The sequence below is a fragment of the Odocoileus virginianus genome, chromosome 3, assembly GCF_023699985.2.
Source record: "Odocoileus virginianus isolate 20LAN1187 ecotype Illinois chromosome 3, Ovbor_1.2, whole genome shotgun sequence".
Taxonomy (NCBI): Eukaryota; Metazoa; Chordata; class Mammalia; order Artiodactyla; family Cervidae; genus Odocoileus; species Odocoileus virginianus.
The window spans coordinates 14217617-14245585 of NC_069676.1; the positions used below are offsets into that span (position 1 = coordinate 14217617).

The window sequence follows — 27969 nt, forward strand, 5'->3', positions numbered from 1 at the left end:
CTTTGCGACCTGGACCCCATGGACTGTAGCCCTCCAGGCTTCCCTGGCCATGGGATTTCCCAGACAAGAATACTGGAGTGGGTTGCCATTTCTTCGTCCAGGCGATCTTCCTGACCCAGAGATCAAACCCCAGTCTCCTGCACTGGCAGGCAGATTCTTTACCACTGAGCTGCCAGGGAAGCCCCATATATAATTTACTATAAGGCATCCAAGTGGGGAAGTTCAGAGAAAAAGCCAGACCCTGTAGAGCTCTTCCAACCTCATTCAAGCCAGGTATGGACACTGCCACCTGCCTTCCACCAGCCAAGATCCCCAGCCAACCAAATGCCCGGCTCTTGGCTGGCAAGTATTTTCCTCTTTCTTTTTTAAAAATTTTGTTCATTTATTTATTGCTTGTTTTGGGCTATGCTGAGTCTTCATGGCTGCACATGGGCTTTCTCCAGTTGCAGCGAGCAGGGGCTACTCACTACTCGCGTGCGCGGGCTTCTCATTACGGTGGCTTCTCTTGCAGAGTGTGGGCTCTGGAGTGCGTGGGCTCAGTAGGGGTGACACTCAGGCTTAGGTGGCCCACACCATGTGGGGTCTTCCCAGACCAGGGATTGAACCCCTGTCCCCTGCATTGGCAGGTGGATTCTTATCCCATGGACCACCAGGGAAGTCCAGATATTCTCCACTTTCAGTTAGCTACTTCTGAAAATTCCCCTCACCAAGCGTTCATAGGGACCTCCCTGTTCCCCCTTTCCTAGTAAAGACTGGCCATGCCCGGCCAAATGGCCCACAGATAGATAGGCTTGCAAAATTGAGCAACTAAAATTACAGGATGCCCAGTTAGAATTGAATGCCAAATATTGCAATGTTTGTAATCTATTTACACTAGAAAAAAAATAGTCATTTATCTGAAGTTTGAATTTCACTGGATGTCCAGTGTTTTATCTGGCAATTCTATCTTGGGAGCCTCTTGTAGAAACCATCAAGGGCGGCAGGTCTGCTCAGTGGGACCTTTAGGCCACCAATCAGGACAGTCCATCAGCGATTGCATGAGCTCACATAAATGCCTAAGGCCACATCTCAGGGTTAATTTTGCTTGGAGCATGGGGGGTGGACCACCCACCTACCCACCAAATCCTGTCTGAGAACAGCATTAACAATGGCCTAGAAAGGAATAGTCTTTATCCTGCAACCCCATGGACTGTATTAGTTCAGTTAAGTTCAGGCACTCAGTCGTGTCTGACTCTTTGTGACCCCATGGACCGCAGCACGCCAGGCTTCCCTGTCCATCACCAACTCCCAGAGTGCTCAAACTCACGTCCATCAAGTCGGTGAAGCCATCCAACCATCTCATCCTCTGTCGTCCCCTTCTCCTCCTACCTTCAATCTTTCCCAGCATCAGGGTCTTTTCCAATGAGTCAGTTCTTTGTATCAGGTGGCCAAAGGATTGGAGTGCAGCACTTGTACAAATTGCGTTCACACACATGATCCCATAAGAGGCTTAAAGCAAGCAGAGTGAGTCGGCAGACAGGACGGAGGACAGAGGACAGAAGTTACGTGGCCTGTTTCATAAGATGATCAGACAGAAACTCAGCAATGGAGGTGGAGTCGGGGCCAGTAGCCCTGATTTCCAGCCCCTTTGTGGAGGACTAAGGCTTTGAAGGCCTGTACTGAGGGGACCATCCCCATTCTACCCCACCTGCCGAGAGCTAGACCCAGAGCCCAGGTTGGACAAGTGGGGGATGGCAGGGAGGGTCTGGATGTGGGGGTCTTCACTGCCTGTGGGTCAGGGCCTTTTCCCCATCTGTCTCCAGGAGGATGGCATCCCAGGGCTGCTCGGCGGTAGCGAGAGTTCAGAGGACCTCAGCCTGGACTTGGGGGCCCTTCAGGGCAGTGAGTATCTCCAGGACCTGGGCCTCGAAGTCCTTTCACACAGCCAGCCTGGGGGGGCCAGGGGCAGTGGCCCCCCTAGCGAAGAAGCCAGAGGAGAAATGCTCCTCTCCAGCGCTGCGGGGTCCCAGGGCCTTGCTCGGAGACGCAGCTGGGAGAGGTCGAGGAGCTGCTCCGAGAGCCGGCAGAGGTCAGCCCCCCACCGCGCCGCCACCTTCCTGGACACACCTTCCAGGACAGCCACACGCTGCTCCTTTCCCCCGCCACCACCTCTGGGTCACCTAGCTCAAGGGCCACCAGAGGTGTCTGTGCTATCAGAGGCAGCCCCAGAGACCCCTCTCCAGAGGTGCACACATGCGTGTGGGCACACACATCCGTGTGCACGGGTGAGCATGCACACGCTGAAGGAGTGTGTGCCAGCCCAATCTGGAGGCTTTGTGAAACCAGCAGGCACTCTTGGACCCAGATGTGCACACCTGCCCTCGCACACTGGGGGTACATGCCCACACTGAACACACAGGCATGCACCCTCCCCTGCTCAAACCGAGACACCTAAATGTGTCCCTCGCATATGCAAGCACAGAACCACAGATGCGCTTCACCTCGAAACACAATGGGTGCTTGGCATCACCCACACAGTCCAGTGGCAGCCCGAAACAGTGGAGTGCTTTAGTTGTGGGGCCCCCGCCCCCTTTTCTCCCTCTACCCCTCACATGCTGTGTGCTCAGCCACTTCAGTTGTGTCTGGCTCTTTTGCAACCTGTGGACTGTAGACCACCAGGCTCCTCTGTCCATGGGATTCTCCAGGCAAGAACGTTGGAGTGGGTTGCCATGTCCTCCTCCAGGGGATCTTCCCGACCCAGGGATTGAACCCTAGTCTTTTATGTCTCTTGCATTAGTAGGCAGATCCTTTCCCATTGCGCCACCTGGGAAGCCCCCACCCCTCACAGTTCTCCCCAGATATTAATTTAGTCTGTGTAAAAACACAGTGGACCTGTGATGCAAATGGAACTTCAGCATCACATCCTCTAGCTGGGTTCCCCATCCACCCCCCGGTACTGGGAGATCTGGACCACTCTCTGTGCCCTGCTCCCATCATAGGACCACCCAAGGGTTCCCCCAGGTCCCTGTGCCTCGAATGCTGGAGCTGGGGCGACAGCCCAGTGGAAGAGACCTGACTCCCTCTTGTTCTCCACCAGGCTCAGCACCGAATCCTCAGCTATGAACGAGGGGCCCTGTCTGCCTCGGACCCTGGCCAGCCTCGCTCTGAACCTGCCAGGAGAGGGCCTGCAGGCCTGGACCCAAGGGTGTCTGCCTGGGGGTGGAACCCCCGCAGAGCAACCAAGCAAGGTTGGTGCAACCCCCAACCACCCCGGTTAATAACACAACTATGCGCCAGGAGCTGGCTCTGTGGGACTCAGGGGTGCCTTACACGTAGCTGGGGGGACTGACCCATCATGGCAGGTGTTGCCCAAGACAGAGGAGTCACTGAGTCCTCAGACTCCAGCCCAAGCCTGAAGGTCCTTTGCTGGCCTGAGATCCTTGGCTGTAAGCGTCATCCCCTGGGCTAGGGAGCTCAGGCTTGTCTCTGAATCTTTGCAGCTGGGTGGAAGCCCTGTCTGTGACTGAACTTTGCAATGGAGAAGAGCTCGTCTCAGGCCTGGGATTTTAGCCCAAAGCTGGAAAATGCACACCTTGGAACTGAGGCTTCTGCCTGGGGCATCTCTGCCCCTGACCATGACTGGGGGCGGGGGGTGTTTCTGGCCGTGGCTGGAATTTGTGGCTCAGAATTCCAGAACTCCAGCCCACAGCTGGGGGGTGGTCCTTGGCTGGTATGGTCCTTGGCTCCAGCCCTCAGCTGCTATGGAGACACATTCCTGCTCCCGTACCCCAAGGCTGAGGGTAGCCCCTGTCTGCAGCTGGAGACTGGGGACCCTCGACCCAGGGAAACTGCCTGCAACCCAGGGTGCCTCCAGGCTTAGCGAGATGCTTATTCCCTGCAGGAATGTGACAGCCCCGAAAAAAGAGTGAGGTCACGGTCTGTTCCCGTGTCCTTCGATGAGATCAGCTCCCTGGAAATCTTTCCAGCTTTGGAAGTGCCGCCTCCAGCTGTTCAAGGTAGCCCAGCCTGGGGATTTCCTTCATTCAAACAAGTGGGGTAGGGGGCTTCTTCTGGAGGAGGCTTGGGATCCCGCCGGCAGGAACTGGGCAGAATGCTGGGGGAGGAGTGACATGGCTCCTCCATCATCTGCCCTTCCCCCTCACCCTCCCAGGGCACTCTCAAGCCAAGGCGGGCACAATATTGGAATGACCGCCAGGACTCTCTTGCTCCTCTGATTCTGTCTCTTTCTTTATCTCCTTCTTTTTCTCTGAATCTCTATCTGAAGAGTTTGTATCCCTCTGGTATCAGAAAGACCTACAGGCCAAATCAGAAGCTACCACTTTCTTTTTCTTTTTTAATTTTTATTTATTCATTCATTTTTTGGCATCACTGGGTCTTCATTGCTGTGTGCAGGATTTCTTTAGTTGCAGCAAGCAGGGGCTACCCTTCAGTGTGGTGCATGGCCTTCTCATTGCAGTGGCTTCTCCTGTTGTGGAGCACAGGCTCTAGGGTGCATAGACTTTAGTAGTTCTGGCACGTGGCTTAAGGGTTCTAGAACACAGGCTCAGTAGATGTGGCGCACGAGGCATTCCAAGGCATGTGGAATCTTCCTGGACCAGGGGTCGAACCCATGTCCCCTGCATTGGCAGGCAGATTCTTAACCGCTGTACCACCAGGGAAGTCCAGGAATTTACCACTTTCTAGCAAGTCTCTGAACCTCCTCCACTTTCTCTCTAAGAAAGACAATCAGAGTATCTCCTCTGCGTCACTCTGAGATTAAAGTTCACCGACCTAATATGTGTGAAGCGTTTTGCCCTTTGTAAACTCATGACACACCCGGGACGCTTCTGTCCCTGGCTCTCTGTCCTCTTTACAACTCTCCCCCACCCTGACAATGGCAAGCCCCATCTGGACTGGCTCCAGCTCTGCAGGGGTGCATTCAGGGGTTGTATGCCAGGCTGGTCCTGCCCCAGGGCACCTTTCACACCTATATCTCCTGGGGTGGGGACTGCTTCCAGGCCTGGACCCTCCGGTGCTGGAGTGCATGGAAAAGGATCATGTGGAGCCGAATCATGTGTGAGTGTCTGCCCCTTAGGTGGGGGAGGGACCCCTCAGGACAGCCAAGGGAGTCAAGGTTTGGGAAAGAGGAATGCAGGGATGTAGCATCATTGGCCATAAAAGTGAGCAGGGCCAACCACAGTCCCCCTCTAATAACCTCAGTCTCCTCTCCCACACCGACTTTCTCCCAGGCACCTCAGAAGGTTCTTGACAGCATCAGGAGAGGGTATGGGGCTCCCAGGTAGGGGTCGCATCAGGACCAGGGCCGGGTCAGGCATTCACAGCTTGTTTGGGGGAATGTCTGTCATTGGGGGCAACTGTGGACTGTTTTTATCCAACCCCCTGCTCAGGTTGATTGTCCAGCAGGTGCTTGAAGAACTCCGTCAGTACCATGGGTAAGTGGATAGGGGGCTAGGTGTGGGGGGAACAGGTGTGTGAGACAGATGTAGAAGACAGGTGGAGGGGGACAGGGGTGGACAGGAATGGGGGATGCAAGCAGGGAACGGATATGGGAAGACAGGTGTGGGGACAGGTGGAAGAGTGGACAGGCAGAGGGGACATGTGTGAAGACGGGGAGAAATGGGAGGAAAACGATGACTGGAGAGGTGGGAGGAGGCACAGGTGTGGGAAGGACAGGACACAGAAGCAAGCTGCCACCAACCTTGCCGTACCTTTGTACAAATGGGAACAGGTGGCCCTTTCCCAAAATGCTTCCATCTGTTGGAAAAATCTTCCCGACATGTTGATTTTGTTTGACCAAGACCTGTTGCTACCCCCTGCTGGGAAACCCATCACAATGACCATGTATCCAAGCCCACATGTGGAGGGATGACAGGATCCCTGGTCATGGGCTGCACGCCTGTCCACGGAGCCCCAGAAGAGAGGGACAGATGAGGGGGCTCCTAGGGGGAAGGGCTGCCGACCCTGGTGTCTGTCCCCTCTGACCCTGCAGGGCCCGGCAGAGGGCTCGCTTGTCGGTCTGCCCTGGAGGAGCAGCTTCCAACCTCACCTGGTTTGAGTTCCTGTCTGAGTGAGTACCCAGAGCTGTGGGCGGGGCCGGCAATGAAGTGAGAGGGCAGGGGCCTGAGATGGGCTGGGGGGTCGGGGGCCCCCACCCTCTTCCTGGAATCACCAGAGCAACAGTGAGGGCGGCAGGGGAAGACTTCTTGGAGAAGGTGACAGCTTGAGCTGGGTTCCAGTGGAAAAGTAGGAGTTCGCCAGTATGCTGAAATGAGATGGGGAAAAGAATTAGGTGCCTTCCACAGGAATGGTGCCGGGATGGGGCTGGGAGGAGGGGAGGGGAGTCAGCAAAGGCCAGATTGGCCCTGGGAAGCAGAAGTCCACAGCTGTGTGGTGACCACTGATGGTGAGCACCATCAAGGGTGCAGACCAGAGGCATGGAATCTCCCTCCAGGGACTCGATTCTGCAGGGGTTGGGTTTCTTACATATAATGACTAAATACGTATTTATTAAATGAGAGTGTTCTGGTCATCCAGGAGAGGTAAGATCTAGGGCTGGAGTGTTGGGGGGGAAGAGGGCAGGGGGATTTGAGAGACTTCCCATGGGAAGAATGGACAGGGTTTCAGACTGATAAGATAGGAAGAGGGTGTGAACCAGAGGGAGGAGGCAGAGATGGACAAGGTCCATCAAGGTACCTCAAGCTTGAGACCATGTCACTTTCCCCTAGCCAAACCCAGTCCCCAAGTCCGCTGGAACTTTGCAAACCTCCATAAATGTTTTATGTATGTGTGTGTGTGTGTGTGTGTGTGCACGCGTGCGCGTGTGCTCAGTCGTTCAATTGGGTCTGGCTCCTTGAGACCCTGTAGACTGTAGCCTGCCAGGCTCCTCTGTCCATGGGGTTTTCCAGGCAAGAACACTAGAGTGGGCTGCCATTCCCTTCTCCAGGGGATCTCTCTGATCCAGGGATCAAATCCGGGTCTCCTCCTTGGCAGGCGGATTCTCTACCACTGAACCACCTGGGAAGCCCTACACACATATGAAAGTGAAAGTGTTAGTCGCTCAGTCATGGCCGACTCTGTGACCCCATGGACTGTAGCCCACCAGGCCCTCTGTCCATGGAATTCTCTAGGCAAGGATACTGGAGTGGGTTGCCATGGCCTTCTCCAGATCTTCCTGACCCAGGGATCAAACCTGGGTCTCCCAAATTGCAGCAGATTCTTTTACCTTCTGAGCCACCAGGGAAACTCTCTCTATATATATATATAGAGAGAGATATCTATATCTATCTCTCTCTCTCTCTCTCTATATATATATATATACACATCTATATATATATACATACTATATCTGTATGCAAACCATAGTATATACATATAGTGTGTGTGTGTGTATATATAGTATATACATATAGTGTGTATATGTACTATATATATGTATTGTATATATACAATTGCACTCAGGCTTGCTGCTGCGCAGGCTCTCCTCTCATCATGCTGCTCGGGCTTCTCATTGCGGTGGCTTCTATTGTTGCGGAGCGTGGGCTCTAGGTGCTTGAGCTTTGGTCATTGTGGCCCCCAGGCTCTATAGCACAGGTTCAGTCGTTGTGGCACAGTAGGTTCGTCGCCCCACAGTATGTGGGATCTTGCCACACCAGGAATTGAACCGGTGTCTCTTGCGTTGGCAAGCGGATTCTTATTCATTATGTCACCAGGGAAGCCCGGTGAATGTGTCTTGAGTGAGTAAGTGAGTGAGAGGAGAGAGAAAGAGTTCAGGACCACAGCGAGGGTGGGACAGGATAGAGGGGCCACAGGTAGACAGATTCTAGATGGATCCCAGGAGTGACATGCAGAACTGGCCAGAAGCGCCTTTTGGGTCTGCTGTAACCCTCCTCACCGAACTCTCCCCCACCTTAGGAGCGAGGACAGCATGGGGAAGACGGAGAGAAGTGACAGGGGCACCCGGGTGAAACGCAGCCTGAGCTCCCTGCGCAATCGAGTCACCAGGCAGAAGGAGAAGGTCAGAGGGCTGGGCCAGGGGTTGGGGGACCCTCTCTGCCTTCTCCAGCTTGCCAGGGTGTCCCCAGCCCCAGAGCCCTGTGATTCCAGGTGGGAATGGACACACAGGCTATTCTAAGGTCCACCTCTGTCTCCAACAGGGGAAGACCCCAGTGCATCAGAAGGACAAAGGTCAGGATGCGCGTGAGAGGAAAGAATGTATCAACGGGCACCAGCTGGCTCGAGGAACCTTCTCTGGCCACTCCAGCTGCCCTCTGTGTGGCAAACCTTTTCTGAGTTCTGGTGAGTCCAGTGGCCCAGCCTGTCGCCCTGGATGGCAGCCACTTTCTCTGCCTCACTTCCCCTAAATTGCTCCCATGTCTTCCTTCCATCTTTGCGTCCTCTTTCCAGCTCAGGCCAACCATTGCTTCCTGAAGGTCACCAGGAATCCATCCCTAAGAGCAGGGGGTATTTGGTTAGCTTGGACTCCCCCCTGCCACAAGTTCTTTTTTTAAAAAAAATGCTTATTAATTCATCTATTGGCAGCACCAGATCTTAGTTTCAGCATGCAGGATCTCTAGTTGTGGCATGTGACCTCTCAGTTGCAGCATGTGGGATCTAGTTCCCTGACCGGGGATGGAACCCAGGCCCCCTGCCATGGAAGTGCAGAGTGTTAGTCACTGGACCACCAGGGAAGTTTGGGACTCCCAAATTCCCTTTAAGTTTCAGCCTTTGTTGTTGGCAAAATCCAGATTCAGGCAGTGTATTAGTTAGCTACAATCCAGCCAGCCTAAACCACAGAAATGCATTGTCTCAGAGTTCTAGAGGAGTTCAAGATCGAGGTGTCAGCTCCCTCTACAGGTGCTGGGAAAGGGTCCATCCCAAGCGTCTCTCGTGGCTTCTGGAAGTCTGATGGCTTGTGCCAACAGAGCTATGGTCTTCATGTGGCGTTGTCCCTGTCCTCATGTTCACGCCTCATATTCCCCTTTGCTTAAGGATTAGGGCCAACCCTAACTCAATATGACCTCACTGAATAAATACATTAGCAATAAGCCTATTTCCAAATGAGGCCACTTTATGATGCCCTGATGGGGCTTCCCTAGTGGCTCAGTTTGTAAAGAATCTGCCTGCCAATGCAGGAGAACTGGGTTCCATCCCTGGGTCAGGAAGATCCCCTGGAGGAGGAAATGGTAACCCACTCCAGTATATTTGCCTGGAGAATTCCATGGACAGAGGAGCCCCGAGGGCTATAGTCTGTAGGGTCGCAAAGAGTCAGACATGATTTAGCAACTTAGCATGCATGCAGGCATGATGTAGTGAAAGGGGTTAGGTCTGTAATATATGAATTGGAAGGAGAGAGAGAGGGAGAGGAGGCAGGATCAGACCATTAACAAGCAATTTCCTGCCTCCTAGCACTGTCTCGGGAATAACAGTCTCTGCTCAGGAAAACATTTTGTTTGTTTTGTTTAGTCGCTAAGCCATGTACGGACATTTTTGTGACCCCATGACTACAGCCTGCCTGGCTTCTCATCCATGGGATTTCCCAGGCCAGAATACTGGAGTAGATTGCCATTTCCTCCTCCAGGGGATCTTCCCAACCCAGGGATTGAACCTGCGTCTCCCACATTGGCAGGCAGATTTTTTACCACTGAGCCACCTGGCAAGCCTAACACAGAAATGAGGAAAAAGTTCTGGGTTCCAAAGGCCTTGGAGGGAGATGACTCTGGTCTTTTATGAGATTTAGAACTTTGCTTTTTTGACAAGGGGCAGAGAGGAGGCATTGGCAACTGCATGCTAGTTGCAAATTCAGGCTGTTGCAGGGTTCCTCCACCTTGGTCCTATTGCTCCTTGAGACCTGGTCATTCTTTGTTGAGGGAGGGGAGGGCTGTTTTGTGCATTGCAGGATGTTGAGCAGCGTCTCTTGCCTCCACCCACTAGATGCTGTTAACACCTGCCTCATGAGTCATGACAACCAAAAATGTCTCTAGATGTGGCCAAATGTCCCCTGGGGGCTTGGATTGCCCAGGTGATAATCAGTGGACGAGTGCAATAGAGAACTGGACCCAGGGTGGGCCATGCAGTGAAAGCGGTCCCTCCACCCCAGGGGCAGGTGCCTCCTCAAGACCTGAGCCACGGGTTTTGCATTTCTGCCTTGCCTGGCCCCACATGTGGGCATTTTCCTTCTTCCTCATTCCTCCCGTTTTCCGGAGTAGTTTTTGCTGGTGGCAGGCCTGTTGGCTGCTGCAGTCAGCAGTGGACCCATTTGGAGCTTTCTCTCCAAAGATCTCCAACCTGCTTTCTGACCCTGTGAAAGGTCTCTCCAGCGGAGGCCACCCAGACTTTGCAAAGTCTTCAGCATCTTAAAGTCCTTTTCAGCAGTAGGTGTGTGCTAAATTCACTTTAGTAGTGTCTGACTCTTTGTGACCCCATGGACTCTAGCCTGCCAGACTCCTCTGTCTATGGGATTCTCCAGGCAAGAATACTGGAGTGGGTTGCCATGCCCTCCTCTAGGGAATCTTCCTTACTAGCAAGTGACTTCCTGTTTCTGCTGACTTCCTCATCTCTTCATCTGGGCGGGGTGGGGGTGAGGTCTGCTGGATACTGGGACCTCCCTGGAAGGCCAGGATCAAGCCCTCAGGGGCTCCATCTCAGGCATCAAATCCAAGGAGCAGGTGGGAAGTCGGCAGAAGGAAGGGTGAGGGCAGAGATCCAGAACTTGAGCCAGTACTGATTCAGTAGAGAAATACATCCATGTTGATGCAGAGTTGAGTATTTTTAAATAAATATATAGATATATTCAAGCTACTGCACAATTACAGTCATCTCACACATTAGCAAAGTAATGCTCAAAATTCTCCAGGCCAGGCTTCAATAGTATGTGAACCATGAACTTCCAGATGTTCAAGCTGGATTTAGAAAAGGCTGAGGAACCAGAGATCAAATTGCCATATCTGTTGGATCACAGAAAAAGCTAGAGAATTCCAGAAAAACATCTACTTCTGCTTCATTGACTATGCTAAAGCCTTTGACTATGTAGATTACAACAAACTGTGGAAAATTCTTCAAGTGCTGGGAATATCAGACCACCTTACCTGCCTCCTGTGAAACTTGTATACAAGTCAAGAAGCAATAGTTAGAACTGGACATGGAACAACAGACATGGAACAATGGACTGGTTCAAAATTGGGAAAGGAGTATGTTAAGGCTGCATATTGTCATATTGCTTATTTAATTTATATGTAGAGTACATCATGTGAAATGTTGGGCTGGATGAAGCACAAGCTGGAATCAAGATTGCCAGGAGAAATATCAATAACCTCAGATATGCAGATGACACCATCCTTATAGCAGAAAGTGAAGAGGAATTAAAAAACCTGTTGATGAAGTTGAAAGAGGAGAGTGAAAGCTGGCTTAAAACTCAACATTCAAAAAACTAAGATCATGGCATCTGGTCCCATCTCTTCATGGCAAATAGATAGGGAAACAATGGAAACAGTGACAGACTTTATTCTCTTGGGCTCCAAAATCACTGTGGACAGTGACTGCAGCCATGAAATTAAAAGACACTTGCTCCTTGGAAGAAAAGCAATGACAAACCTAGACAGTGTGTTAAAAAGCAGACATTACTTTGCCTACAAAGGTCCATATAGTCAAAGCTATGGTTTTTCCAGTAGTCATATACGGATGTGAGAGGTGGACAATAAAAAGGCTCAGTGCTGAAGAACTGATGCCTTCGAACTGTGGTGCTGGAGAAGATGCTCGAGAATCCCTTGGACAGCAAGGAGATCAAACCAGTCAATCCTAAAGGAAATCAACCCTGAATATTCATCGGAAGGACTAAAGCTGAAGCTGAAGCCCCAATGCCTGATGTGAAGAAAAAAGACCCTGTTTCTGGGAAAGACTGAAGGCAGGAGAAGGGGATGATAGAGGATGAGATGGTTGGATGGCATCACTGACTCAGTGGACATGAGTTTGAACAGACTCTGGGAGATGGTGAAGGACAGGAAAGCCTGGCATGGTACAGTCCATGGGGTGGCAAAGAGTTGGACATGAATGAGTGACTGAACAACAACAACAAAGGCAAATTTTTATATTTTAGAAGAAAATTAAATTACAGAAGAACAGAAGTCTAATATGCCAAAGACACTTTGTTTGATGCACTTAGTGTCAATACTTGGGGACACTTTTAAAGGCTTTTTTCCTACAAAAAAAAAATGGCATTGATAATGGCTTGTACAGTAATATTTAAAATAGCAGGAAGAAAAAAATAAAAATAAAATAGCAGGAAGATGGAAACGCTTTCATACCATATTTTGGCAAACTGTTCTAAAGACAGCAAACACGAGCTCAGTGGGTTTTCCTTTGCTTTAAAATAAGCTACCAGTAATTCTAAACTAAGCAAAAATGCATTGTTCCTGGATGGAATATAAGCAGTCATACTCGCAAAAATGTTTTGCAATAAGTTCTTGGCTTCTGTGAAAATCCCAAAATAGCAAAGGAGAGACTAGAGTTTATTTTCAGATTTTATGACTGGCTTCCAACAATCTTTTATCAGTAGACCTACAGGCAAAATACTAGACACTCAGGATCAGATTCCATTCCTTGGTGTAAGGACGGAACTGTTGTGGATTGCTGTCCTTGGCTAGCATAAACCAGCGAATAACCACGTGTAAGATAAAATGCAAGACAGGCAGGAGGGATAGCTTAATGTTTTTGTTGTTGTTGTTGCAGGAAAAAAAAGAATCCATGCTAATACTATGGTGAAACTAATGCTTACTTAAGGATTTTAACATTAGAGTAAGACAAAAGATCAGACTTCAAAGAGACCAGATCTGTAACTTGGAAGTGAAGTCTTTTGCTGCATTTTGGCAATAGACTCTAACTTGGCATATGCTCAGTCGCTTCAGTCATGTCTGACTCTTTGCAAGCCCACGACTGAACCCCAGCTCCTCTGTCCATGGAATTTTCCAGGCAAGAATACTGGAGCAGGTTGCCATTTCCTCTTCCAGAGGATCTTCCCAACCCAGGGATCGAACCCAGATCTCTTACACTGCAGACAGATTCTTTACCACTGAGCCACCTGGGGGAGCAACTTAGACTATACAACTATCTATTTGAGGACTCTCCTAAACCTCCAGTGGGAGGCAGAATCCTATCCTCCTGGAAACTTTTCATTTTATAGAAAAGCGCAGGGAGAGCTCCCATGTATAGTTCACCTAGTTTACCCTCATGTTAATGTCTTGTTGTTCAGTCGCTAAGTCCTGTCTGATTCTTTACCACCCCATGGACTGTACCACACCAGGCTTCCCTGTCCACCATCTCCCGGAGTCCACTCAAACTCATGTCCATTAAGTCAATGATGCCACCCAACCATCTCATCCTCTGTTAGTGCCCTTCTCCTCCTGCCCTCAATCTTTCCCAGCATCAGGGTCTTTTCCAGTGAGTCAGCTCTTGTCATCATGTGGCCAAAGTATTAGAGTTTCAGCTGCAGCATCGGTCCTTCCAATGAATATTCAGGGTTGATTTCCTTTAGGATTGACTGATTTGATCTCCTTGCAGTCCAAGGGACTCTCAATAGGACCACGATACATTTGTCACAACTTAGGAACTAACGTTGGTACAGTACTATTAAACCAACTCTGGATTCTTTTCAGATTTCACCAGGTTTGGTTTGGTTCTTTCATTAGTGTTCTCCTTGTTTCAGGATCCAATTCAGATACTACATTCTCTTCAATCATCCTGTCTTCCTAGGCTCTCTGGTCTGTGAGGGTTTCTCTGTCTCTTACTATTCATAACCTTGACAATCCGGAGAAATACTAGCCAGGTGTCTTGTACGATGTACATTAATCTGGGCTTGCCTGATGTTTGGGGGGAGGTTGTCATCATTATTGGTTTTTGGGTTTTGATGGGTTTTTTTTTTGCCATGTATCTCAGCTTGTGGGATCTTAGCTCCCCAATCAGGGATCAAACCCATGTCCTCAGTAGGGAAAGTATGGATTCTTAACCACTGGACTCCCAGAGAATTCCCATGTCTTATATTTTCTTTTTTAATTGTGCTTAGTTGCTCAGTCATGTCTTGACTCTTTGCAACTCCATGGACTGTAGCCCGCCAGGCTCCTCTGTCCATGGGAATTCTCCAGACAAGACTATTAGAGTGGGTTGCCATGTCCTCCTCCAGGGGATCTTCTCAACCCGGGGATCAAACCCAGGTCTCCCGCGTTGCAGGCGGGAGGGAATGCATCTGAGCCACCAGGGAAGCCCGTTTTACTTACTTAAATTATTTGTTTTTGGCTGCACCGGGTCTTTGTTGCCGTGCATGGGCCTCTCATTGCGGTGGCTTCTCTTGTTGCAGAGAACGGGCTCTAGGTTCTCAGGCTTCAGGAGTTACAGCTCAGGGACTCAGCAGTTGTGTCACATGGCTTAGCTGCCCCGCAGTATGTAGAACCTCCCCAGACCAGGGATCAAACCTGTGTCCCCTGCATTGGCAGGGGAATTCTTTCCCACGGCACCATCAAGGAAGTCCTGGTGTTTTCTTAAAATTGGAGAGGGGCTATGGGTTTGGGGAACCTTTCTGCCTCATCAGATCAGGGGGTAAGTGCTATCGACATGACATCCTTGAGAATGTTCATCTTTATCACCGGGGTAAGGTTAACAACTGCCAGGTTGCTATTTTTCCCATTTCTCTTCTCTATTCTCTAGAAGTAGGTCATTCAATCCAGCCTACTCTCAGGATGGCAGGAGTCAAGTTCCATGTTCTGGAGACAAAATTTGACTTTCAGGACAACCCTTTGAGATCAAGGGAGATTGGAGTTCGTGTCACAGAAATGATGAGCACTCAACGTGGTGCATACAGGCAACGGTAGCACCTATTGTCATCATCATTTGGCAATATCTCTCTTTTTTAAGTTTTAGTATTTATTTATTGGCTGTGCTGGGTCTTCGTTGCTTTGAGTGGACTTTCTCCAGTTGTGGCAAATGGGGGCTACTCTCTAGTTGCAGTGCATGGGCTTCTCACTGTGGTAGCTTCTCTTGTTGCGGAGCATGGGCTCTGAGGCAGGCGGGCTTCAGTAGTTGTGGCACACAGGTTTATTTGCTCCATGGCATGCGGGATCTTCCCAGACCAGGGATTGAATCTGTGTCCCCTGCATGGACAGGCGGATTCTCAGCCACTGGACCACCAGGGAAGTCCTGGTGATAGCTCTTGTTATGGAGGAAAAGCTAGCCTTTTAGTCACAGACCCTAACCCTCGGCTCTGACCACAGCCCCACACCTATCTAAGGGAGCAACGTGAGGCCAGAACACCTGTGTCTCACTCCAGCAGGCTGAGAGCAGGCACCACCCGGGTGTAAGTCGCCACAAGCCTACCTCCCATCACAGGTATTCAAAGCTAGATGTGACTGATTGTCCACTTAAGGAAACAGCCCCATTGTAAGTTGAACAGAACAGGAAGTGAATCATGTTCCAGGTAATTAGCGTCTCCAGGGTAAAGCCGAGATGCTTTCCCAGCAACCGGCCCCGCTGATGGAACACCATTCCTGACAGTCCTGTTCCTAGCCTTGATCTTTGAGGTCCCTCCGTGGTCTGACCCCACCTAGCCCTCCACCCTTCTCTGCCACTACTCAACCACCAAGATCCCCTCGCCCGGCCACCCTGAAGTCTCGTGGCTGCTCATGCCAGTCACGTGCGCCTTGCTCATTCAGTGCTCTTCCTGGAACTCCTTCCGCCATCTAACTCTTAATCATTCTCTAAGGCAAAGAGCAAGGCCACCTCCCCCAGGAAGCCTGCATGAGGTGACTTTAAGTTCTGAGTGTCTCTAAGGCCAATGGCTGTCAGCCAAGAGCCACTGTGTCCCCCCTGAAGAACATTTAGCAATGCCTGCAGACATTATGGGCTTCCCAGGTGGCTCAGAGGGTAAAGAATCTGCCTGCAACTCAGGAGACCTGGGCTCAATCCCTGGGTCGGGAAGATTCCCTGGAGAAGGGAATGGCTACCTTCTCTAGTATTCTTGCCTGGAGAATCCCATGGACATAGGAGCATGGCAGGCTATAGTCCACGGGGTCGCAAAGAGTCAGACGCCACTGAGCACAAGCATGAACTGTCATTAGCAGCAAGACTGAGAAACACAGATCCTTAGCTCTTGGCAGGGTCCCTGGCCCATGATAAGGACTCAGTGAAAGCCGAAAATGGTTGGATGGATAAAAGGAAGACAAGAGATGCCTCTTCTTTCTGACAGGCTCCTTGAAAGGGTTTAGGGGAGAACTTTGTCAACCTGAAGGTTTCTGTAACCAAGGGAGCTACAGATAAAAGGATCATGCCACTCTTCCTACTTAAAATCTTTCAGCGGCTCCCCACTGCCTTTGGGATAAAGTCCAAAAGTTACAGGCATTCAGAGAGTGATCATTTATAGATTCATTGAGATCTCAAAAGTACCTGTGTCTGGGCTTCTGACCTCAACTGGGGTGGGTATCTGATGACATCCACTGGGGTGGGATTCTTGCACTTCTGGACCCTCCAACTCCCTAGACATGTTCCCTCCCTTGATCATGAAGTCTGGACTTAAACCAAAGGCAGGTTACTTGGGAACTCTGCCACCCAGGTTCTAAACTGATAGCTCTCAAACACAGATTGTGTGTGGGTTTATTATTATTACTTATTTATTTGGCTGCACCAGATTTTGGTTGAGGCACGTGGGATCTTTCAGTTGCAGCATGCAGAACTTTTAGTTCAGCATTCAAACTCTTAGTTGTGGCATGTGGGATCTAGTTCCCTGACCAGGGATTGAACCCAGACCCCTTGCACTGGGAGCACGGAGTCTTAGCCATTGGATCACTATGGACGTTCTGATGGTGTGTTTTTTGAAGTAAGCTTATTTTGGGGCGATCTTGACCTGGTTGACTAGCTTGGACCTGAGGTGAAAGCTCTTTGGCTCCTCTCCTGGTTCCTACTCACCCTCTTCACCTATGGAGGGCCTGGATTAGACAAGTTTCAGGACTGGGGTGGCTGATGGTATCCGAGGGGATGCTGGCACGTGGAGAGGCATCTGGCATGTCTATAGGTGTCTGAAAACACCTCTGTGGGGGTGTCCAGCATGTGTTCCATCCTCTGAACACCTCTTTGGGGGTTTCTGATAGCATCTGTGTTGGAGGGAATCTAGAAGTTTCCATGTGGTGCTTTGATATATTCCAGAGTGTCTGAAAGCCTGTTTGTGGGTAGTTGATGGCTACTGGATGAAGGTGTCCGGTACTTTTGAGATATTTGACATGTTTTTCAAATTTTAGTTTGGGGGGGTATTTATGGCACCTACAAGGGGTGTATATTTTCCCATGCCTGAAAGTGAGTTTTGAGTATCTGATGGTATCTGTCTGGGTGTCTGAAATGTGTTTGGGGTATCCGGTGGTACCTAAGTTGCAGTGTCTGGGATTACCTGAGAGATAAATGACTCATGTTTTCAAGACTTGTAAATTTTCACTTCCTGTAACCTAGGGTGCCACTTCTTCGCAGGAGATAGACCTGTTCTCTCCATTTCTTGCACCCTCCCCTCTCAAATTTCTCTCCCCCGGGGTTAATCCCCCTTTGATGTCCCCAGGCTTCCACTGCACTCCTTTCTGCCTCCAGATACCCCTAACTCCCCAAGTCACCACCCCCCTGCTATCCTCTACCAGGAAACCCCTCCCAGTCCTGCTAATCAACCAGGTCCCCGATGACCCCACAAAACGCCCCTCAACCCCAAAGAACTCTCTTTAAGATTCCTTCTAAGCGCCTCCCAGTCCCACGAATACCTCGGGGCCCCACTGACCCCCTCCCCCCAAACGGCTCCCAACCCCGCTGATTTCCTCCCAGGACCTCCCTCCCCTAGACGCCCCTCTGCCCGACTGACCCGCCCCTCAAGGATCGCCCTCACCCTCCTCGCAAGTACCTTTCAGTCCCCTCACCTTGCCTAAGCTCGAGCTAAAGAGCCCCGCCTGCATCACCAGGCTGAGCCTCTAAGTCCTAGGTTCGTGAGACCCACCGTTCCTCGATTCACGCCCCCTTCCGGGACCACACCCTCTGACCCGCCCTCGAGGGCGGGGCCGCGCGTGCGCACCTCGCCCCCGCGGCTTCCCGCTTCCGGCTCCGAGCCGAGGGCAGCGGTGGACCCCGGGAGGCCGGGCGGCAGCGGCTGCGCGGAAGCTAACGGAGCTGCGGGCGGCGAGTGACCTGCGGCGGACCGAGGTGAGGGGGGCGGGGCAGGTCTGAGGAGAACGAGGTTCGGGAGGAGGCCTTGGGCCCCACGAAGGCGCCATCGGTTCCGGGGGGTGGCCTCGGGCGCAGGACCCCCGTGGCTGCCTCGGCTTGGGGGCCGGCCCCCGTGGGCTCGTCCAAACTGGCGGGCGGATCCTGCAGGCTTTCCCTCCAGTGCATGCAGACTCTGTTTGGAGAAGGCACAGTTCAGACGATGCCCACCGGCTCCAGCCGAGCCCCAGCCCTTGGGCAGTGCAACCTCCCTAGTTCAACAGGGAGAGGACTCGGCGTCCGGGATCTGGAGCTCCCGGGGCAGGACCTGAGATGTGGTGATAATTCAGCACCGGGGGACTTGAAGCCTCCGAGCATCGCTCACTCCGTGGAGCCCACGTCCTCCTGCCAGTTGGTCGTTAGGGTCACAAAATCATAGAAAGTGTGTGCGCTTTGGGTCTTCAGTTCTCCCTCCGGTTTCCTTCTTGTGGAAGAATTTAGATGGTGCGGTGCAGGAATCACAGGCCCTTGGTTCTTGCACGGTTTATTGTAGCTATCTTCTCCTCCTCTCTTCTACCTGGTTCTCTGTTGAGATCGAAGTGGTAGAAGAGATGGCTGGCCCAGGGGATCAAAAGTGTTGGCGAAGTTTTACCTCGGAAATGAAGAATACAACTTTTCTTCCTTTTGTCTCCGTTTGGGGGTGAATGGAACTCCAGCCAGGATCGTAGAAGGGCAGGTCTCTTCTTATTGACTAGAGAAGGTTCAGGACAGGTGAACAGCCCTATGGCCAAGGGCGATGTGGAGATGGTTTTGCAGGTATCCGGGTGAATAATTAATTCTGGAGCTGTATGGAGAAGTGTCAAGAGCACAGGCTTGAGTGTCAAATCACATCTGGGTTCTTCTGGTCCCAGTTTCCACCACTTAAGTCACAGTCTCCCCATCTTTAAACCCAGAATGAGGATCGGTTGTGGATTTGATGAGGTAATACATGTAAGGTGGGAAGCACAGCCCCTGGCATATGGTAAATGCTCAATAAATGTTATATATTCTGTGCATGTAGTATGCCCCCAGGTCTGTGTTTTAATTTTTTAATTTTTATTGAAATATAGTTGAGTACAATGCTGTTCTAGTTTCAAGTGTACAGCAGAATGATTCAGTTATACATATATATATTTGTTGTTGGTTAGTCGCTAAGTTGTGTCCGACTCTGTGACCCCATGGACTGTAGCCTACCAGGCTCCTCTGTCCATGGGATTTCCCAGGCAAGAATACTGGCGTGGGTTGCCATTTCCTTCTTAAGGGGCTCTTCTCAACCCAGGGATCAAATGTGCATCTCCTGCATTGCAGGCAGATTCTTCACTGCTGAGCCACTGGGGATTCCATATATATAAATATATTCCCATATATGTATATTCCTATATATATATACACACATATGTACATTCTTTTTCATACTCTTTTCCGTTATAGTTTATTACAAGATAGTTCCCTGTGCTATACAGTAGATCCTTGCTGTTTACCTGTTTTATATATAAACAGGTTTTATACGTAAACAGGTAAACAACAGGTATGTGTATGTTAATCCCAAATTCTTAATTTATCTTCCTGCCATCCCCTTTGGTAACCATAAGTGTGTTTTCTATGTCTGTGAGTCTACTTCTGTTTTGTAGTTAAGTTCATGTGTATGATTTTTTTATATTCCACCTGTAAATGATATCATATGATATTTGTCTATCTCTGACTTACTTCACTTAATACTCTAGGTCCATCCATGTTGCCGCAAATGGCATTATTTCTTTTTTTTTTTTAAATCTCAGGCCCGTATTTTTCAGTCGACGTTCCAAGTGATAAAGAGTCTGGAGAATGTGAGCAACTCAGTTGTTGTTTGGACCGGGTTGCAGTTTATGTTTTATCAATAGTTTGCTAGTTCCGTGGGTCAGGCCCTTCTGAGGGGGTGGAAGAAGCTATGCTAAAACGAGTAAGAGGGGCTTCTCTGGCTGTGCAGTGGTTAGGGCTCTGTGCTTCCATCGCAGGGGGCAAAGGTTTGGTCCCTGATCAGGGAACTAAAATCCTGCATGCTGCACCGCTCAGCCTGAAAATAAAGGAGTGGGTAGTTTTTTTAATTCTTGCCATTCTAACTTGTTTGCATTGTGTATCGCTTACTTCCCCTTTCAATGGCAAGTAGGAGAGAAAGGAGAAAGGAATTCTTTGAATCTCTTTTCTTGCTCTTTTTTTTCCTCAGTCGACTTGAGAATGCCCCCATGTTGAAAGCTGTGGTAGCATGTACGTTGTTGCTGGTGGAAACCTTGGTATACTTTTCATTCTTGTCACACAGTAGCGATTACAGCCAGTTGCCCTTGTCACCAGCGCACCCCCGCCCCCGCCGGACCAGGGCTGTGGTCACCAGCTGTGCCGCCCTGGCTGTTTACCTTCCACGTGCTTAGCATATTTCTGATCCTCATGTCAAGGTCTCCTTCATTTTTCTTCACTCATCCTGGGTCCTGTTTCCAGTTCCGCAAATTCCACCCATGACTTTTTAAGCATTTTCCTCTCTGCTCTCTTAAGTCATTTTAAGCCCAGAGGCTTTGTTAGGACCGGCTAGTCACTGTTTCTTCATTATTTGTGAGTTAAACTTTACTTTGCCCCTGAAAGTGGTGAAGAGCTGCTCTTGGTTTGTAAACCCTCTCTCCAGGTACAAAGCCATTGCCTGCACAGCTCCTAAGCGGCCAGTAGGAATTTTTCTGGAGGAGGAATGTGGCTGATGGGGGAGGGGCAGGCTGATTCGAATAATGTCCTCCGGGAGGCCTCAGTGAAAGGACCCCTGCAGCTAGGCTCATTTTGTGTGTGTGTGATTAAAATTGCCTTGGGTGTAAGCGGTGAAGAATCCACCTGCAATGCCAGAGACACAGGAGACTCAGGTTCAGTCCCTGGAGAAGGAAATGACAACTCACTCCAGTATTCTTGCCTGGAAAATCCCATGGACAGAGGAGCCTGGCGGGCTACAGTCCATAGGGTCGCAAAGAGTGAGACACAGCTAAGCACAGAGGCAAGCAAGCTAACTAAATTCAACTGGCCTGCTGCTTCTCTGCTTTGGTTCTTAGTAGATTCATAGTTGCCATTGAGACTAAAGTGGCAGCTGGTTTTGTTCAAAGTTATCACCATGTCTTGAGAAAATTATTCTAAAGATTTTGACGAAGGGGATATATATTTAACAGCCTGCAGGTGGTTACATTTTAAATGCATGTCAATTTTTTACACTGGCATGTAATTGCTTTACAACGTTGTGTTGGTTTCTGCTGCACAACAATGGTGAATCAGCCATATGTATACATATACCTCCTGGCTCTTGAGCCTCACTCCCACGGCCCCATCCCACAGAGCCCGGGGCTGAGCGCCCTGTGCTATACGGCAGTTCCCACCAGCATTTTACATGTGGTAGGGCATACATGGCTTCCCTGGTGGTTCAGCAGTAAAGAATCCACCTGCCGGTGCAGGAGATGCAAGTTCGATCCCTGGATTAGGAAGGTCCTCTGGAGGAGGAAATGGTGTATCCGTCAGTGCAACTCTCTATTCGTCCCACCCTCTCCTTACCACTGTCCCCACATGTCTACTAGTCTGTTCTCTACATCGGTAAACGCATGTCACTTAAAAGAAAAAAAAAGCTTCATTGAGACGTAATTCACATACCATAAAATTCACCCTTTTCAAGTGTGCAGGTTTTAGAACATTCACAGGCTCATGCAGCTGTCACCACTGTCAACCGCAGGGACATTTTATCAGCTGGTCATTCCTACAGATGGGTTTCAGGAGGAGAGAAAGGCCATAAGTGGGTGCCCCCTCCATCACAATGTGGGATGGAGGGAGGGCAGGACCCCATCAGACTGCTTGGCTGGAATCCAGTGTGGACAATTTGTTGTTCAGTCACTCAGTCGTGTCTGTCTCTTTGCAACCCCATAGACTGCAGCACACCAGTACAGTTACACTGTTTATGGATAACTCTGATTTGCTGAGATTAATTTTCAGAGGGAAATTGAATTTAGAAGAATAAACGGCAGTCATCCACAGTAGAGTTAGTGTACTCCTCCGTCCTCTCATAAGAGTGAAGTGGACAGTAACTGACCAGATATAATGTGGAGCATCCCTGGGCATCATGGCAGTAAGGGAGTCAGCTCTGGGTCATCTGGGAGTCAGTTCTCCCCGTGCCAGGACGTGGGACTGATGGCAGATCCTTGTGACCCTATGCATCATCCCCTCAGGGACTCTCAGTCTAAGAATTGAAAGAGAAACAGGAAGACGGAAAGATGGAGGCCTTCAGACACTGCTGGTGGGACTGCAGAACAGGGCAGCCACTGTGGAAAACAGTCTGGCAGCGCCTGTAAAGGTCAGACATAGTTTCCCCATAAGATCCAGCAATTCCACCCTAGGTATGTGGCAAAGAGAAAAGAAAGCCTAGGTCTGCACAAAAATTGGCACAAAAACACCACAGGAGAAACACTCTCAATGTCCATCAGCTGATGAATGGATAAAGAAAACGTGGGTCAGGAAGTTCCCTGTGGCCTAGTTTTAGGATTCCGGGCTTTCACTGTTGTGGCCCCAGTTCATTCCCTGGTCAAGGAACTGAGACCTCGCAAGCCTTGCAGTGTGGTCTAAAGAAAGGAAGAATGGAAGAAAGAAAACGTGGGCCATCCATGAAGTGGACTGTTCTTTAGCAGTTCAAAGGAATGAAGCACTGACATACTCTACAACTTGGCTGAGTCTCAGAACTGTGCGAAAGCCCAGTGAAAGAAGCCAGTCCCCAAAGGCCACGTAGTGTCTGATTCCATTTACGCGGAATATCCAGAATGGCAAGTCCATGGAGACACCAAAAAAGTAGATTAGTGGTTGCCTGGGGGTGGAAGGAGGGGGAAGTGGAGAGTGACAGCTAAGGGGTCCAGGGTTCCTTTTGAGGGTAAGGAAAAAGTTCTAAAACTGAACACAACTCTGAATAAACTGAAAGCCCTCGGACTGAAAAGGATGAATTGCGTAGTATTTTAATTCCATTTCAAGAAAGCTGTTGAAGGGCTTCCATGGTGGCTCAGTGGTAAAGAATCTACCTGCAATGCAGGAGACCTGGGTTCGATCCCTGGGTCAAGAAGATCCCGTGCAGAAGGAAATAGCAACTTGCTCCAGTATTCTTGCCTGGGAAATCCCATGGAGAGAAGAGCCTGGTGAGCTACAGCCCATAGCGTCGCAAAGAGTCAGACATGACTTAGCGACTAAACAACAAGAGAGTTGACTACAGACTCAGGTCCCCGCTATGTGGGAGATAGTTACAGAGTCCCCAGTGCCGTCCGTCGGGACAGGCCAGTTGAGGCAGAGACTCAGGGTCACCATGGCTGTGTCCCAGGTGGGAGAGTCCTCGGTGGAGGGGTGGTGGCCGGGCCAGGCCTCAGTGGCTGTGATCAGAGGGAGAATGGTATACAGAGGCTCAGAGTCAGGAAATGATGTGCCATCCGTCGTATCTTATAGGCCAGGGGTGGACCCCATGGCTGCCTCCATCCTCGGGTGGAGGATCAGGAAAGCGGGGAGGCTGGAGACAGGGTGGCTGGAGAGGTGATGATCGGTTGGACAAGCAAACAAGGACTGTAGAAAGAGGACAGAGTTCAGGTCACTTCAGAGGTAGGTGAGTGGAGGCTTTGTCGGTGGTGTGGGAGAGAAGGTGATGGAGGTGACCAGGTAGATGCTGGCCCCAACGTCATCAGCTAGGAGAACGCTTCCCTATGCAGCCTGCAGCTCCCGGGTGCCAACCCTCACTGGTCTGGCCAGCTGGAGCTCTCTCCAAGTTTGTCTTGCTTTGGAGATTGGGGAAGACTGTGCCCTCCCCTCAGATCAAGGGTCTCTTCTCGCCTCCCCACCTCCACCCCATCCCAGGGTCTTTCTGAGTTCAAGAACATGGAAAAGTATTCATCTGTAGACCACCAGGGACCCTGAAGTTGTAGCTCTTTGGGGTGGAAGGGGAGCGGGGCAGAAGGGTAACTCGTGGCACTCACAATCTTTAGGTGGGGCATGTGGAATCAAGTTCCCCAACCAGGGATGGAATCCCGGCCCCCTGCATGGGGAGTGAGGAGTCTTAGCCAGGTGGACCCTCAGGAAAGTCCCACGGTTTCTATTTAGAAAGCAGGCATTGCCTGCTAGGGGTTGGGGGAAGCGGGGGAGGGGGGGGAGAGACCTTCAGAAATGAGGTCTGACAGCAGAACAGCAACCCGACTCGTGTGCTTATGTAACCAGCCTCAGGAGCCTGATGCCCGTCAGCTGGGTGGTTTCCCATCCTTGCTTTTCCGGGCTTTTCTAGCCATTCCCAGCAGGCATCAGCTAACACAGACACACACACCAAGGTGTTATTCATGGAGAGTTATGGTTCTGGAGATCAAGGAGACATCTACATCTCTTCTCTGTTCTGGAACTGTAGTGGGCCCCTCCCACCCCGTTGATCCTATGGAAATATGGCCCGAAGATGCCCACGTCCTAACCCCCAAGAACTTTGAATAGATGACCTTCCATGGCCAAAAGGAATTTTGCAGGTGTGAGTTAGTTAAGGATCTGGAGGTGGGAGATGATCCTTGGTTATCTGGATGGCTTCAGTGTCATCACTGCGGTCCTTATGCAAGGGAGGTGGGAGGGTCCGGGTCAGAGAAGGTGATGCTATGACCAAAGCAGTGGTCAGAGACAGGTTAGAAAATGCTAGCTTTAGGACTTCCCTGTGGTCCAGTAGTTAAGAATCTGCCTGCTGATTCAGGGATCACGGGTTCAATCCCTGGCCCAGGAAGATTCCACATGCTTCAGTGCAACTAAGCCTCAGTGCCCCAGAGGCTATGCTCTGCAACAAAACGAACCACCACAGTGAGAAGCCCGCACACTGCAACTAGAGAATAGTCCCAACTCGCTGCAAGTGGAGAAAGCCTGTGCATAGCAGTGAACACCTGTGCAGCCAAAAATAAATAAATAAAAATAAACATGTTTAAAAAAATTTTCAAAAGAAGATGCTGGCTTTGAAGATGGAGGAAGGGGCCACGAAGCCTCTCGAAGCTGAAAGAGGTCAGGAAACATTCTACCCTGGAGCCTCTGGCAGGATTGCAACCCTGCTGTTTTAGACCTCAGACCTCCAGAACCAAAAGAGAATATATTTGTGGTATTCTCAGCCAGTGTTTGTGGTAGGTTGTCACAGACAAAATAGGAAAATCGCACACCTGGTTTCCCATGCGGCTCAGCAGGAGACGCGGGTTTGATCCCTGAGTCAGGAAGGTCCTTGGAGGAAGACAGGGCAACCCACTCCAGTATTGTTGCCTGGAGAATCCCTTGGGCAGAGGAACCTGGCGAGCTATGGTCCATGGGGTCACAGAGAGTCAGACACAACTAAAGTGAGCACACAACACCCCTGGTTTTCCTTCTCGTTTGACTCGGGAGCCCCCGGCTCACAGCCCCGCCCTACCTCACTTTCCCTTCTCAGTCCAGGCCTTTGTCAGGAGGCCACTGTCACTCCTTTGCTGACCTGCCCCGAGGCCCCTTCTCTGTACACAGGACCACGAGCACCTGAACGCAAAGAGGACAGCAGGGCACTCAGGTCTGCTGCTGTCCTGCTGGAGACGCTCCCTCAACTCTCTAATCCTTGGTTTCCTGTCCTTCGAATTACAGACACACCACTCCTTGTTTCCTAGGGCTGTTATTGCTGGTGGAGTGCTCCCACAGCGTCTGGGTGTGTTCGTTCATTCGCTCACTCGGTCATTCATTCATTCAGCAGATTATTTATTACCCGGTACCTGCTGTGAACCAGGTCCTAGACTTGCAATGGTGAATACAACTTTGCTCTTTTTGTTTTTAACTTTAAAAAATCACTTCTTTCAAAATGAATATATAAATGGATAATTTTTTTCTTAAATGACATGCAACCACAGTGGTCTCCTCCAGAAATCCAAGGAACAGTTATCGTAAGTCCCACCAGGTAAATCAGTGCTTCCAAACCTGTCACCAGGTTCCCCCTCCCACCCCACCTCCGCTGATGATCAGGAAGCTAAAACCTTCCTTGTGGTGTTTTTCCTTCTTCTAGAATGTTCCCAGAGCTTCAATCAAAGGGGAAGTCCCCCACCTTCCCCACCTGCTGGGGTGAGCTCTGCCATCCACAGGCTCAACCATTCTGCTGCTGCTTTTCTTAACTGGGGTATTATAATTCATGGGGCTTCCCTAGCAGCTCAGACGGTAAAGAATCTGCCAGCAATGAGGGAGACCTAGGTTCCATCCCTGGGTTGGGAAGATCCCCTGGAGAAGGGAATGGCTACCTCCTCCAGTATTCTTGCCTGGAGAATTCACATACCGTAACATTCACCCTTTTAAAATGTATGAGTCAGTGGTTTGTGATAGTCACAGTCTTAACTCCAGAACATTCTCATCATCCGCAAAGGAAATCTTGTACCCATTAGCCATCACTCCCCTTTCCCCCATCCTCAGGCACAAATCTACTTCCCATCTCTCTGTATTTGCCTATTTTGGACATTTCCTATCAGTGAAATCATAACAGGTAGCCTTTTGCATCTGATTACTTAATGTAACGTTTTCAGGCTTCATCCATGTTGTCACCTGGATCTAGCTGTGTTTTGTTTTGTTTTAAATACTTATTTATTTTGGCCGTACTGGGTCTTAGTTGAGGCATGCAAACTGTTAGTTGCAGCATGCAGGATCTGGTTCCCCAACCAGGGATCAAACCCAGGCTGCCTGCATTGGGAGTGTGGAATCTTAGCCACTGGACCACCAGGGAAGTCCCTATATATTCTTTTCCACTTTCTTTTCCCTGGTGGTTTGTCACCAGCTACTGAATGTAGTTCCCTGTGCTGTGCAATAGGGCCTTGTTAATCCTTTCTTCTGCCTCCATCTTCACGTGGCCTTCTCCTCTGTGCCTGTCTCCATATCTGTGTGTCTCTCCGCATCCAAATCTCCCTCTTCTTTCCCTTATAAAGACACCATCATTTGGATCTCAGGCCCACCCTAAATCCAGGATGATCTCATCTTGAGATCCTTGACTTGATTACATCTGCAGAGACCCCGTGTCCAAATAAGGCCACCTTCTGGGGTTCCGGGTGGACGTGAAACTGGGGGGGATTTTATGCCACCCACCGCAGGAGCTCTCTATTTCCAGTGACTTGTAAATGAGAACAGGCTTACAGGAGTTGTTAGTACTTAATCCGTACATTCTTTAGAACACATCGTAACTTTCAGGTATTTTAAAATGAAGGGTTGGACTCGAGCTCGCTCTCAGGAACCCAGTTTAAGTGAGGAGAGGAAAGAGATTGACCTTAAGGAGAACTAGTTCCTCGCTTGGGAAACATCTAAATCTGAATCCTCTGTGGGTACAGTTTGCTGTCAAGTATAAATTGGTGCCTATACATTACAGTGGGTCAGAATGTTTGGCTATTTGCCCATCCTCTGTATAATCTGCTCATTCTCCCTGTGTTCCGATACCACCCTCTTAAATACAAAAGTCTCGTTGCCTTAGAGAGGGAAAAAAAGTTCTGTCTGCCTAGCCCTCCACCTAGCTTACATAAGCACATGAAAAGTGTTTTCTTCCTGACCTTGAGACATGAGATATATTAAAATGTATTCAAGCTCACAGCGTTGCAGTACTAAAAGGAATACTAATGAAGGTTTTGCAAGGTTCTGGAATTTTCCAAATGTAGGAGCCAGTTAGAACCAGCATTCTCAGGATAGTGGGGATCTTGAGATGGTCAGAAACCCACC

The 27969-nt window shown here is 50.1% G+C and overlaps 1 protein-coding gene across 3 annotated transcripts in view; it reads left to right on the plus strand.

Moving 5' to 3' along the window:
• Nucleotides 1-1799: 1799 nt before the first annotated feature.
• The window catches only part of ARHGEF18 (Rho/Rac guanine nucleotide exchange factor 18), a 68138-nt gene continuing 41968 nt past the window's right edge, over nt 1800-27969 (plus strand). Inside the window, exons 1-8 of one of the 3 annotated variants that reach the window (XM_070464762.1) lie at nt 1800-1881; nt 3077-3227; nt 3881-3995; nt 4998-5055; nt 5388-5432; nt 5990-6067; nt 7912-8014; nt 8154-8295. In XM_070464762.1, the coding sequence (XP_070320863.1) occupies nt 3099-3227; nt 3881-3995; nt 4998-5055; nt 5388-5432; nt 5990-6067; nt 7912-8014; nt 8154-8295 (670 nt within the window). In that variant the 5' untranslated portion in view covers nt 1800-1881; nt 3077-3098. The other 2 variants (XM_070464761.1, XM_070464763.1) reach the window with 2 other exon arrangements.